General features: G+C 46.7%; 1 protein-coding gene across 1 annotated transcript in view; it reads left to right on the top strand.

Moving 5' to 3' along the window:
- The first annotated feature begins 244 nt into the window (after positions 1–244).
- Positions 245–12,991, top strand: part of LOC136621646 (dimethylaniline monooxygenase [N-oxide-forming] 2-like) — a 49,095-nt gene continuing 36,348 nt past the window's right edge. The window contains exons 1-2 of the mRNA XM_066597288.1: positions 245–337; positions 7,376–7,511. Of these exons, the coding sequence (XP_066453385.1) occupies positions 7,380–7,511 (132 nt within the window). The 5' untranslated portion in view covers positions 245–337; positions 7,376–7,379. The remainder of the gene's footprint in view (positions 338–7,375; positions 7,512–12,991) is intronic.

Here is a 12,991-nt window from a genome sequence, read left to right as displayed (position 1 = left end):
GCCTATTTTAGTTCACACTTTGCTTTTTCTTCACTTAGCCTAAGCATAGAGCAATTGCCTTGGTAGATCTGAACGAAATGTTTTTCTGGGTGAATCATTAATTTCTCCAGTTGACCTTAGACCTTTTATTGCTTGACATGAGACAAGAAGCAAGATGCAGAATACTTTCCTGCAGAACGAGTTCTGCTGATGGATTAGATGGGTTATATGGCTAGTTTCACAGTTTATGCAACAGATGGTGCAAGAGAGCCGTCCGATGAGAACTAAAGAAAATACTTGATTTTCAAGGAGGAAGGCCTTTGGTGTTCACAACAGCTGAAACCAGCCAGTAACTAGGGTAAGGCAGTAAATCTGTCTGTATTTGTCTTGTTATGGGACCTATTAACCACATATGCTACTGTTGCCAATGAGTCTTGCGGTTTGTTTGCATTAAGCATAATTGTGCTGTATTAGTAATGTTTGCCATAGTTATTAGCTATGACCTAGAGAGAAAGTTCTCCGGTCACAACTAGTACCTATTAGACTGCGCACTAGAGGCTTATAATAGACATTTAGGAAAACAAGGATTTTCTTGTAGGACGTATTTTTTGGGTTTGGAAGTTATCTTCCCTGTTTAATTCAAATGCGCTAACATTCCCGCGTGCGGACAGGTTGGGATTTGTGCACAGAGCTAAGCCATAGGGACACCTTGCACGGCTGTACATGTAGTATGTAGGCTGATGTGCTTGTGTACGAGCCTTGTTGGGTGGCACATGTACAGAGTTAGGGCGAAGGTCTCCTTCTCACGAGCGGATATACGGCGACAGCGTTTGTATGTTTTCACACCTGCTCAGTATAAGCGCCTGAATGGGCGTTTTTCCGCGTTTTCTCATCCATTCACACGACCGTGAGCGTTGTTTATAGCGAAAAAATACGCCGCACCCCTGAAATTCCTCGCTTTGCCAAAATCCTGCGATTGCCTTCCAGTGCCTATATAGAGGCACCTGTAAGCTTTTTGCAGCATTGGACACTGCAAAAATTCCCCCCTCCTGAGAGCCATGCGAGGTCCTTTGAGGTCTCATTGAATACAACGGGCGAGGCATTCTGAGGGAATGTCAAAAATAGAACATGCTACAATTTAGGGATTTATTCACGTGAGCGAAAAAAATCATTCATTAGAATAAGTCCATTCAAAAGAATGGAGTTCATATTTGTGCGAGTTTTGTGCGTATCGAAATGCACAAAACTCTTGCAAGTGTTTCGCCTGTGTGAATGTGTCCTTCGGCCTCATGTCCAAGGGCGTTTTTTCACTGTGTATTATGCGTGCATTGCATGGCCATGGGATACGCATTGAATGGAGTTAATGAAAGTCAATGGACTTTGTTGATACATATTGGATCTATGGAAAGAAAATGAGTTTTAGGGCTTATTCACACGAGCGCGTTTGTGCACACATTGCACAGAGAATAGAACTCATTGTTTTCCATGGGTTCATTTTCACTTGCTTTTGTGCATGCATTTTGCGCTGCCAGGGACCATTCACATCGGCGGAGGACGCTCCAGGGCCATGATTTAACCCCTTAACGACCAGCCCATAGTGTTTTTACGTCCTCCCGAAGTGGGCTTTATTCTCTGAGGACGTAAAAACATGTGTCCTGCAGAGAATAATGCCCCTCGGGCTGTGGACGTGACAGCTCCATGCTGTCGGTGTCCGCAGGTAGCTGACAGCATGGAGCTATCATCCCGGGCTGTTCGGACCCCCCCCCCGTCATTGCGATCGGCGCTATGCAATGGATAGCGCCGATCGCAAAAAAAGTAAATAAAAGTGCCCAAAAAGTTAAAGATTCAGCTGCTCCGATGGATCGGATCCATCGGAGCAGCTGAAATTACTCACCGAGGTCCGCGGCACGGCTCCCCGCTGTCCCGATGCTTCGGGCCCCGTAGCCGTCCTTCTGCGTATGCGCGCCAGGCGGCATTACGTCAGCCGCATGCGCAAAAAGTGTAAAAAAAGAAAAGTTTCACCTCCCTTCATGGATCGGATCCATGAGGGGAGGTGAAAATACTCACCTCAGGTCCGCCAATGTCCTCCGGCCGGTGTCGGGACCCCCCGCTGGCTTCTGCCATGTGCCGATGTGGCGCGCATGTGCAGAAGCCGGCGAGCCCGGCAAATTCAAAATCTCCCTGCACCCGGCTGTCACAGATAGCCGAGTGCAGGGAGATATGACTGGGGACCGCTGTATGCGGTTTCCAGTCATATGATCACCGTTATCCATCAGATAACGGTGATCATATAAAGTTAAAAAGTAAAAAAAAAGTTAAAAGTTTAAAAAGTTAAAGTTTCATCTCCCCTTACGGATCGTATCCATAAGGGGGGATGAAATTACGTACCCAAGGTCCCGGATTTGTTCCCTGGTGGGATGTTGATCCGTGGACCTTATCCCAGCTTCAGCGCATGCGCCCGTCAGTATGATGGCGGACGCATGCGCAAAAGTGAAAGATTGCCCAAGAAATGTAAAATCTCCCTGCTGCTGGCTACCAAAGGTAGCCAAGAGCCTGGAGATGTCACGGGGAGCCGCGGTATGCGGTTACTGGTCACGTGATCGCCGTTATCCAATGCATAATGGCGATCACGTAAAAGTTCTTTAAAAAGTGGCAGTTTCATCTCCCCTCACCGATGCGATCGGTGGGGGAAGATGAAACATCTTCTCGGAGGCTTCCGCATTTGAATCCAGATGCGATTATCCTCCATGGACCCTTCCGGCTGCTGCACATGCGCCCGCCGGCAAAATGCCGGACACATTCGCAGGAGCCGGGGAGCCCAGGAAATTTTAAATCTCCTTGCTCCCAGCGACCAACGGTCGCTGAGTGCTTGGAGCAGTGACCGGAGACCTCGTTGAGCGGTCCCCGGTCACGTGATAAAGTAGCGATCTAAGATTAGGCCGGTCACACATGACCGGAGAGGAATTACGGGTTCTGCAAGCGCTTGATCACCGGTAATCCACGGATCAATCGCATGCATTGGATTACACAATTCCACCCAATTACGGAATCCACTCGCAGAAACAGAACACGGCATGCTATATTTTACTGCGGATATCCGCGACCTAGAGCCCATTGTGCTCTATGACCGCGGATATACCCGCAGCCCATATACAAACACATTGTGTACGGGCTGCGGGTACCCGGGTCATCTCTAAGCGACGGCACGGGAAATATAAACAAAAAACCGCCTGTGTGAGTACGCAGTTATGCGCAGTACATTACGCGGCTGTACGCTGGGTCACAGCCGGGCTCACAGCTGGAATCCGCTGCGGGCCTCCGCAAGCAGATTCCACATACGGCTGCGTGAGCCCGGCGTTATTCAGACCGCTACCTGTAATCCGTAATTTACAAGAAGCCCCGGAAACGCTCGCCTTCCTGCAGTTCCAGGAGCAGCTTGTTGAGCGCCTTCTCTGTGAGACCACCGCACCGCGCAAAATTACAAAGCCTCACAGAGCGCCACTTTTTACACCCCATACCTGCTGCTGAGGTTACGAAATACCCCCCAAAATACATGAGAGGAGGGGGGATACCCGGTTTTCTTGCCCCATGTGCCCATCCCAAGCAGCCTCCGTAATTACCCCTGTCTTCGGACATAAAACGCAGTTTATATTATTACCTTTATCTAATATTTAGGGAATGCCAAAAAAATGGGGATGGCGGGGGGGATTATTTTTAGGAAGTCAATTTTTTTTCTGTATAAGTGGGCAATGGGACCTGGAATTTATTCAGTTCTGCCCAGAAATCCAGCGGGCATTCCCTCCATTATGGGCCTAGCCATGTGTCCTGTAAGTAGATTAGGGCCACAATGGGTATGTTTCTGAACACGGGACAAATGGGGGGATCCATTTTGGGGTGAACGTCTTCATTCCTATGTACACTGTAAAAAAAACCAAAACAGTTTTTAAATTGACAAAATTGCCAAACAAATGAAAATCATAATTTTTTCCTTTTGCTTTGCTTAGATTCATTCAAATACTTTGGGGTCAAAATGCGCAGTACACCCCTAGATGAATTTGTTAAGGGGTCTAGTTTTCAAAATGGGGTCATTTGTGGGGGTTCTCTATCGTTTTGGCCGCTCAATGGCTCTACAAGTGGGCAATGGGGACTGGAATTTATTCCGTTGTACCCTGAAATCCAATGGGTGCTCCTTCCATTATAGGCCTAACTATGTTTCCTTTAAGTAGATTAGGGCCACAATGGGTATGTTTCTGAACACGGGACAAACGGGGGTATCCATTTTGGGGTGAACGTCTTCATTCCTATGTACACTGTCCAAAAAAAACAGTTTTTAAATTGACACAATTGCCAAAAAAATGAAAATCATAATTTTTTCCTTCTGCTTGGCTTAGATTCATTCAAAAACTGTGAAGCCAAAAAAGTCATCATACCCCTAGATAAATTTGTTAGTGGGTCTACTTTTCAAAATGGGGTCACTTGTGGGGGTTCTCCATCGTTTTGGTCACTCAATGGCTCTACAAGTGGGCAATGGGGACTAAATCTCCTTCAAGCAAAATTTCTGTTCCGAAAGCCACCGATTGCTCCTTTCATTTTGGGCCCCATTGTGCATCCAGACATACGATTAGGGCCACAATGGGTATGTTTCTGAGCACGGGAGAAACAGGGGTATCCATTTTGGGGTGCAAGTCTTCATTCATATATGTGCTGTACAAAAAAACTGCTTTTGAAATGACAGAATTACCAAGAAAATGAAAATCGTAATTTTTTTCCTTCGGCTTGGCTTAGATTCATTCAAAAACTGTGAAGTCAAAAAAGTCATCGTACCCCTAGATAAATTTGGTAAGGGGTCTACTTTTCAAAATGGTGTCACTTGTGGGCGTTCTCCATCGTTTTAGTCACTCAATGGCTCTACAAGTGTGCAATAGGGCCTAAATCTCCTTCAAGCAAAATTTATGTTCCGAAAGCCACCGGTTGCTCCTTTCATTTTGGGCCCCATTGTGCATCCAGACGTAAGATTAGGGCCACAATGGTATGTTTCTGAGCACGGGACAAACAGGGGTATCCATTCTGGGGTGCAAATCCTAATTTTCATGTGTACTATAGAAAAAAGTCCTGTCTTTAAAATGACATATTTGCAAAAATATGAAATTTTAGTTTTTCTCTTCTAAATTGCATTGACTCCTGAAAAAAAACTGTGGGGTTAAAACACTCATGACACCCCTCAGTGAATACGTTAAGGGGTGTAGTTTTTAAAATGGGGTCATTTGTGGGGGTATCTATCATTTTGACTCCTATGAGCCTTTCCAATCTTGGATTGGTGTAGGAAAACAAAGTGTTCCTCAAAATGCTGAAAAGTAATGTTACATTTGTACGTCTCCTAAATGGTTAAAAAAAAACAAAAGTTTTTCCAATGTGCGCCCAAAATAAAGTAAACGGATGGAAATATAAATCTTAGCAAAAATTTCTATATTATGTTTGCACATATTTGAGATATTGCAGTTGGAAATGTGAAAAAATGACGATTTTTTTCAAAATTTCCCCCAATTTTGGCGCTTTTAATAAATAAACACAAACTCTATCAGTCTTTTTTTTCCACCTAAATGAAGTACAACATGTGGCAAAAAAGCAATGTCAGAATCGCTTGGATATGCAAAACCTTTCTGGTGTTTTTCCATGCTAAAGTGACACGTGTCAGATTTGCAAAATTTGGCCTGGTCATTAAGGCGCAAACAGGCTTGGTCACTAAGGGGTTAAAATGCTGTGCAACCTAATTAGTCGATGATGTTATTGATTTCCCTGTTAGGGCACCTACCCACTTGCGTTGCCAATTTTCGCGCGTGAAAAACGCGGCGTTTTCACGCGTTTTTTGCGCGTTTTCCACGCGTTTTTCGCGGCGTTTTTTGCAGCCCTCCATTGACAATCATGGGTGCATTAAGAGAAAAATAAGGAGACATATGCAACTGACAGTTCCTATGTGAAGAACACATTCTATACTAATTGCTCTTGAGAAAAAACGCAAAACATCACAGGAAAAAAAAATCGCAAGTGGGTAGGCGCCCTTAAATTGCACAATTTCACATGGATCAAATGTGCATCTGCGCACCCCCTATGTTTCGATCCTACCATGCTTCTGCAGCATTTTGGCAGCATTTTTGATTTACGTTTCAATTGCTGTCAAAAAATGCTTCCTGAAAACCCCATTCGTTTTCCCATAGGTTGCACCGCTTTTGTAGTGTGCTTTACAGCTGTGCAGCTTTTACAAGTAAACCCATGTGCCTCACCAGTAAAAGCCCCAACCCTGAACACTGCAGGGCAGGCAACAATATCTGTGCATGTGTGCTCCACTGCATAATGTCAGCACAGGGATTAGGTTACCATGTTTAGGCTGAAGAAACAAAAGGCAAACGTTTCTCTAGTTCAACCTGTTCTCCTCCAATTATCATTGGGGAAGCCCAAAAATGTACATTAGGCAGAAGACAATTTTCCTCATCTAAGGCACCTTACATCCAGGCTGGAATTAGAATGCAGAACACAACGAAATCCGCAGTTGCAGAATTTCACGGACAATCCGCAGGTCAAAGCACAGCTTTTGTTTTGGTAATCCAAGCAGGTTATAATTCATTTTCAATTTTGCTATAAAATCAGCAGGTAGCCTATGTCCTGGGTGCGTCCTATGTCCTAATTCTGGCACATGTGTAAAGGTCCCTTAGGGCTTATTCACACAGGTGATTTTGCGCAGGAATGCGACCATTAGAATCAATGGTTTCCTTTGGAAACATTCAGACAAAAGGATTTTAGCCGTGCAAAAAAAAAATCTTAACTAAAAAGATGGACATGAGTGACTGAATTTCAGCAACTCTAATTCCCTGCAGCATTATAAGTTCGGACCTGACCTATCTTTGGCATGCAAAGAAGCCACAATAGACTCCTATGGGAGACTATGTGAGGCAACCGGCAAAGGGAGTCTTAGGAATGGTTGTGATTGGTTTATCAAGTACCGGTCTGATTGGCTGAGCTGCGGCGCTCGAGAACCAATCACAGCCAGCATTTCCTGGTGTCGGGGATTTTAAACCTCCAATCTAGGAAGGGCTGCCTGAAGACTACAGAAAAGGGTGCCGGAGCAGCAGAGGAGACGGAACGGACAGCGCCTGAAGGGTGATGTATTATTTTTGTTTTTATGCAGATAGGGCTTATTTTAGGGCTTTTACAGTAAGATTGCACATATAGGGGTAACCTATTATAAGTATATACGTGTTTGTTCTTAGTCCTGGAGTTTTAACCATTTATTATTAAATTATGTTTTAAATATAAGGGATTTCTTCTTAGTATTTTTTAGTTCAAATTAATTCCACTTGCAAATGTTCAAATTAAAGAAGTACCCTGTCTGTGTTTTCAGCACTATGGCTTCGACAGTGGCTATAATTGGTGCCGGCTGCAGTGGACTCACAGCCATCAAATGTTGTCTGGATGAAGGTCTGAGCCCGACATGCTTTGAGAAGAGTGATGACATTGGGGGACTATGGCGGTATACAGTAAGTAGAACGATCACTGAGAAATGTAGCATTTCTATATCAGATGTTTAACCTTTGAAACGAAATCCGAAAGTTCAATTATAATCAAGATTTCAACAAGATTAAGCAGAGTGAAGGTTAAACAAAAAGTTGCCAGTTTCAGCAGGTGATTTGATCTGGTGCAATCTCTTGCTTCCTACAAAGTTTGAACTTCCATGTAGAAATTAAAGTGGTCGAGAGAACAAATCAACGAGTAAGGCCCCCTGTACACGCACGGAAATTCCACGGCGGGATTTCCGGCAGAATTTCCGCCCGTGCTCGCCTACATTGGATTGCATTACAATACGCAATCCTATGCAGACGGCTGCGATTTGTCCGCGCGAAAACACAAGCGGAAAACAAAATCACGTCATGTTCTATTTCTGTGCGGGTCTTGCAGAGGCCCGCACAGAAATGTCAGTGGTGACGGGCCGGCTCCTCTCTGCACATGCGCAAGGCAGACAGCACAGAGAGGAGACGCCGGGAGCGGGTAAGCCGCAGGCCTCTGCAGGGGCCTGGGACCACATCCCACTGCAAGAATTCTCGCAGCAGGATCCGACCCAGCCGTCTGCAAGTGGCCTAAAGCAAATTGTTGCATAAGCAAATATCCGATACCTTGTATCTTTAAGGCTGCCTGTCCACGGGCGTTCTTGCATTGCTTTATCCGCGGCAATAATCCGTCCGTGGGTAATGCAGTGCACACTTTCCATAGCGTTGCTATGGAAAGCGCAGCCCCTGTCCATGAGCGGAGAATCATAGCGATTCTCCGCACACGGGATTCAAATCGTGGCATGCCGCAATTCTCCGTAATGAGCCTATCTGTCAGATAGGCTCGCCGCAGAGAACTGACAGCGCCTCCCCCCCCCCCCTCATGCCTGCTGCAGAGTATTGCTAGTGCTATTCCGCAACGGCTGTGGACAGGGGGCCTTGCTTTTGTCTATGACCTGAACTATGCATACCTTTGTGGGCAGGGATTTTCTGTATCACAGATGCCTTGGCTGCTAGTGGGCAATGTTCTGGGATGTAACTATATCGGCTGCTATTGCATCTTGGCTTGTGGGGGCTCAAAAGATCCATCTGTAGGGAAAGAAACAAACAAAAAAAATCTATTTTACACTTTTTAGGCATCAAACTGATTAACTTCTCACAGACTAATGCAGAAAGGAAAAGCCCTTTAATTTTTTACAATGGAGCCCCCATTGGCATGAGATCTGATAGGGGTTCATGGGCAAGAATAAATGTATATAATCAATTATTATTTATGAACTGCATTTTCCAGGTGGACTTGACAGTAACGCTGTACTAGAAGTTACAGTATAATGTACAGTTATTTAAATATTGGTACAACATTTTAACCCATTCATAACTTTTTGTCAACTAAATCTATTGCATTGATGTGCCTTATATTGTCATAGCATCAGTGCAAAACAATAGAAGGCTGCCCTCTACTGATTGATGTTCGTATAACTTTATAAAAGTGTCAAGCGAGATAGACGAGCATTATCATGAGTGTTCGGCCTGGAATAAGGCTTCATGTACACGGCAGGACCATGTGCGGAAGGCTGTATTAAAGTACATAAAGTTTATGCGGCACCATAGAAATAAGCTTTCCATGTGCCATAGTGTGTTGCTCCATGCAGCACCGTATTATGGGGCTCTTCTGTAGCCTAGTTCCACAATATGGCATACAATAAAGGCTTTGAATATGAGCCCTTAGGATTTCATTTGAACACAATGCAACCTCCAATTTCACAACATGTTCATACAAACTAAGTCATTAAAATATTAAATTATCCCCAAAAGAACGGTAATGACAACACAGATGAAATCTTAGCCACAATTTAATCTGTAAATTTCTGTTTGCTTTGGCTACATTTTGCTATAGTTTTAATTGTAACCTCTCCATTTCTGAAACTTCGCAAACTAACATATAGTCGAGTCATGTGACTGTGAAATAAAAAATACTAGAAATATTCCATTCAGTAAGTGTCCATGTTTGCACAATTTCTATTCCCTGATAAAGTGAAGAGTGGCATGTTTGCTAAGAAATGTTACAACATGTTGGTTAATATACTTGTGCAATAACAAGTTTTAGTTCTTTAGCGGCCAGTCTGTTTTATATTACACTGCATTAACCCTTTGCAATCCAATTTTGGATTCAGGATTTCCTAGGGGGTTTTCTTTCTGCCATTATACAATGGCGCCATCTGCTGGCTAGAGCCATTACTGCGGTAAGTGACATGCTGGAGAGGCCCCCCCGACAGCAGAGCAGCCAGTAATTTACAGTAAGAATACCCTGCCGGACATCTTCCGACATCAGAGCTCTACAGCCTTCAATCAGAATGTCTTTAGATGTCAGGCAGTGGATTGGAAAGGGTCTGTATATGTAGCAGGTCCCGGGTAAGGAGCTCGGGTACTTTTAGAAAATGTGAAATAAGGAAACGTAGAAACAAGAATTAAAATGTTTTTACTTGAGGATAGATAGTATGGAATAGTCCACACCAGCAAAACAAGCAAATCATAGAATAGTGATAACTACCTACTGACTGCCAGCTATTGGTACTTTTATCTAACTCAGCAATAACTTCACATTGACAATGGTTATCGTTGTATTCACAAACATCACAAATTAAAAGATCAACAAAGAAATCAAATAGATCCCCATAATAATTTTTAAACCACCGCAACTAAAAGCTCATGTATACCAGCCGATAATCGCAAAAGAAACATCGCTAATCGGCGATCGTTTTAGCGATAATCGGTGCGTCTAAATGTGCGCCCATTAGAGATGAGCGAACGTACTCGTCCGAGCTTGATACTCGTTCGAGTATTAGCGTGTTCGAGATGCTCGTTATTCGAAACGAGTACCACGCGATGTTCGAGTTACTTTCACTTTCATCTCTGTGACGTTAGCGCGCTTTTCTGGCCAATAGAAAGACAGGGAAGGCATTACAACTTCCCCCTGCGACGTTCAAGCCCTATACCACCCCCCTGCAGTGAGTGGCTGGCGAGATCAGGTGTCACCCGAGTATAAAAATCGGCCCCTCCCGCGGCTCGCCACAGGTGCATTCTGACATAGCTGAGGGAAAGTGCTGCTGGTGCCGGAGCTGCTATAGGGAGAGCGTTAGGAGTTTTTGTAGGCTTCAAGAACCCCAACGGTCCTTCTTAGGGCCACATCTAACCGTGTGCAGTAGTGTGGAGGCTGCTTTTTGCAGTGTTGCACATTTTTTTTTTTTTGTATATCGGCCGTGCAGAGCATTGCGTCCTGCAGTAATTTTACATTGTCCAGGGCCAGTAGTGGTGAGGCAGGGACAGAAGACATATACAGTGTATATAGGCAGTGGGCCTTTCCAAAAACATTTGGAAAAAAAAATCTATTTGGGCTGCCTGTGACCATCCTCAGTGTACTGGGTCTCTGCTGGGGGTAGTTGTCCTAATTCATACGCAGCCAGCTAAGTGTTACAGCAGGCTTGCGCAAAATTCTTTCCTGCTTCTGCTGTGCGTTCCGTAAGCGAAGTCAGCCTCCAACTACAGGCCAATAAGCGGCACATTTAATTACAGCGTTCTGTTTCTGCACTACTGGTAATACAGCATGCTGAGGGGTAGGGGTAGGCCTAGAGGACGTGGACGCGGGCGAGGACGCGGAGGCCCAAGTCAGGGTGTGGGCACAGGCCGAGCCAGTGCGGTGGCCAGGGGTAGAGGCAGGGCCAGACCGAATAATCCACCAACTGTTTCCTAAAGCGCCCCCTCGCGCCATGCCACCCTGCAGTGGCCAAGGTGCTCTAAGGTGTGGCAGTTTTTCACAGAGACGCCTGACGACCGACGAACAGTGGTGTCCAACCTTTGTCGCGCCAAGATCAGCTGGGGAGCCACCACCACCAGCATGCGCAGGCATATGATGGCCAAGCACCCCACAAGGTGGGACGAAGGCCGTTCACCGCCTCCGGTTTGCACCACTGCCTCTCCCCCTGTGCCCCAACCTGCCACTGAGATCCAACCCCCCTCTGAGGACACAGGCACGAGTTCCTACTGGCCTGCACCCAAACCCTCACCTCCGCTGTCCTCGGCCCCATCCAGCAATGTCTCTCAGCGCAGCTTCCAGACGTCGCTAGTGCAACTGTTTGAGTGCAAGCGCAAGTACGCCGCCACGCACCCGCACGCTCAAGCGTTAAACGTGCACATAGCCAAATTGATCAGCCTGGAGATGCTGCCGTATAGGCTTGTGGAAACGGAGGCTTTCAAAAGCATGATGGTGGCGGCGGCCCCACGCTACTCGGTTCCCAGTCGCCACTACTTTTCCCGATGTGCCGTCCCAGCCCTGCACGACCACGTCTCCCGCAACATTGTACGCGCCCTCACCAACGCGGTTACTGCCAAGGTCCACTTAACAACAGACACGTGGACAAGCACAGGCAGGCAGGGCCACTATATCTCCCTGACGGCACATTGGGTGAATTTAGTGGAGGCTGGGACCGAGTCAGAGCCTGGGACCGCTCACGTCCTACCCACCCCCAGAATTGCGGGTCCCAGCTCGGTGCTGGTATCTGCGGTGGTGTATGCTTCCTCCACTAAACCACCCTCCTCCTCCAACGCAACCTCTGTCTCGCAATCAAGATGTGTCAGCAGCAGCAGCACGTCGCCAGCAGTCGGTGTCGCGCGGCGTGGCAGCACAGCGGTGGGCAAGCGTCAGCAGGCCGTGCTGAAACTACTCAGCTTAGGAGAGAAGAGGCACATGGCCCACGAACTGCTGCAGGGTCTGACAGAGCAGACCGACCGCTGGCTTGCGCCGCTGAGCATCCAACCGGGCATGGTCGTGTGTGACAACGGCCGTAACCTGGTGGCGGCTCTGCAGCTCGGCAGCCTCATGCACGTGCCATGCCTGGCCCATGTCTTTAATTTGGTGGTTCAGCGCTTTCTGAAAAGCCACCCCCACTTGTCATACCTGCTCGGAAAGGTGCGCCGGCTCTGCGCACATTTCCGCAAGTCCAAGACGGACGCTGCCACCCTGCGGACCCTGCGGACCCTGCAACATCGGTTTAATCTGCCAGTGCACCGACTGCTGTGCGACGTGCCCACACGGTGGAACTCTACGCTCCACATGTTGGCCAGACTCTATGAGCAGCGTAGAGCTATAGTGGAATACCAACTCCAACATGGGCGGCGTAGTGTGAGTCAGTCTCCTCAATTCTTTACAGAAGAGTGGGCCTAGTTGGCAGCCATCTGCCAGGTCCTTGGAAACTTTGAGGAGTCTACCCAGATGGTGAGCGGGGATGCTGCAATCATTAGCGTCACCATTCCTCTGCTATGCCTCTTGAGAAGTTCCCTGCAAAGCATAAAGGCAGACGCTTTGCACTTGGAAACGGAGGCGGGGGAAGACAGTATGTCGCTGGATAGTCAGAGCACCCTCATGTCTATATCTCAGCGCGTTGAGGAGGAGGGGGAGGAGTATGAGGAGGAGGGGG

The sequence above is a fragment of the Eleutherodactylus coqui genome, chromosome 3 (genome assembly GCF_035609145.1).
Source record: "Eleutherodactylus coqui strain aEleCoq1 chromosome 3, aEleCoq1.hap1, whole genome shotgun sequence".
In the NCBI taxonomy this organism is placed as follows: domain Eukaryota; kingdom Metazoa; phylum Chordata; class Amphibia; order Anura; family Eleutherodactylidae; genus Eleutherodactylus; species Eleutherodactylus coqui.
Note: the sequence above shows the minus strand (reverse complement) of the source record. Positions and strands in the feature narration are given on the sequence as shown.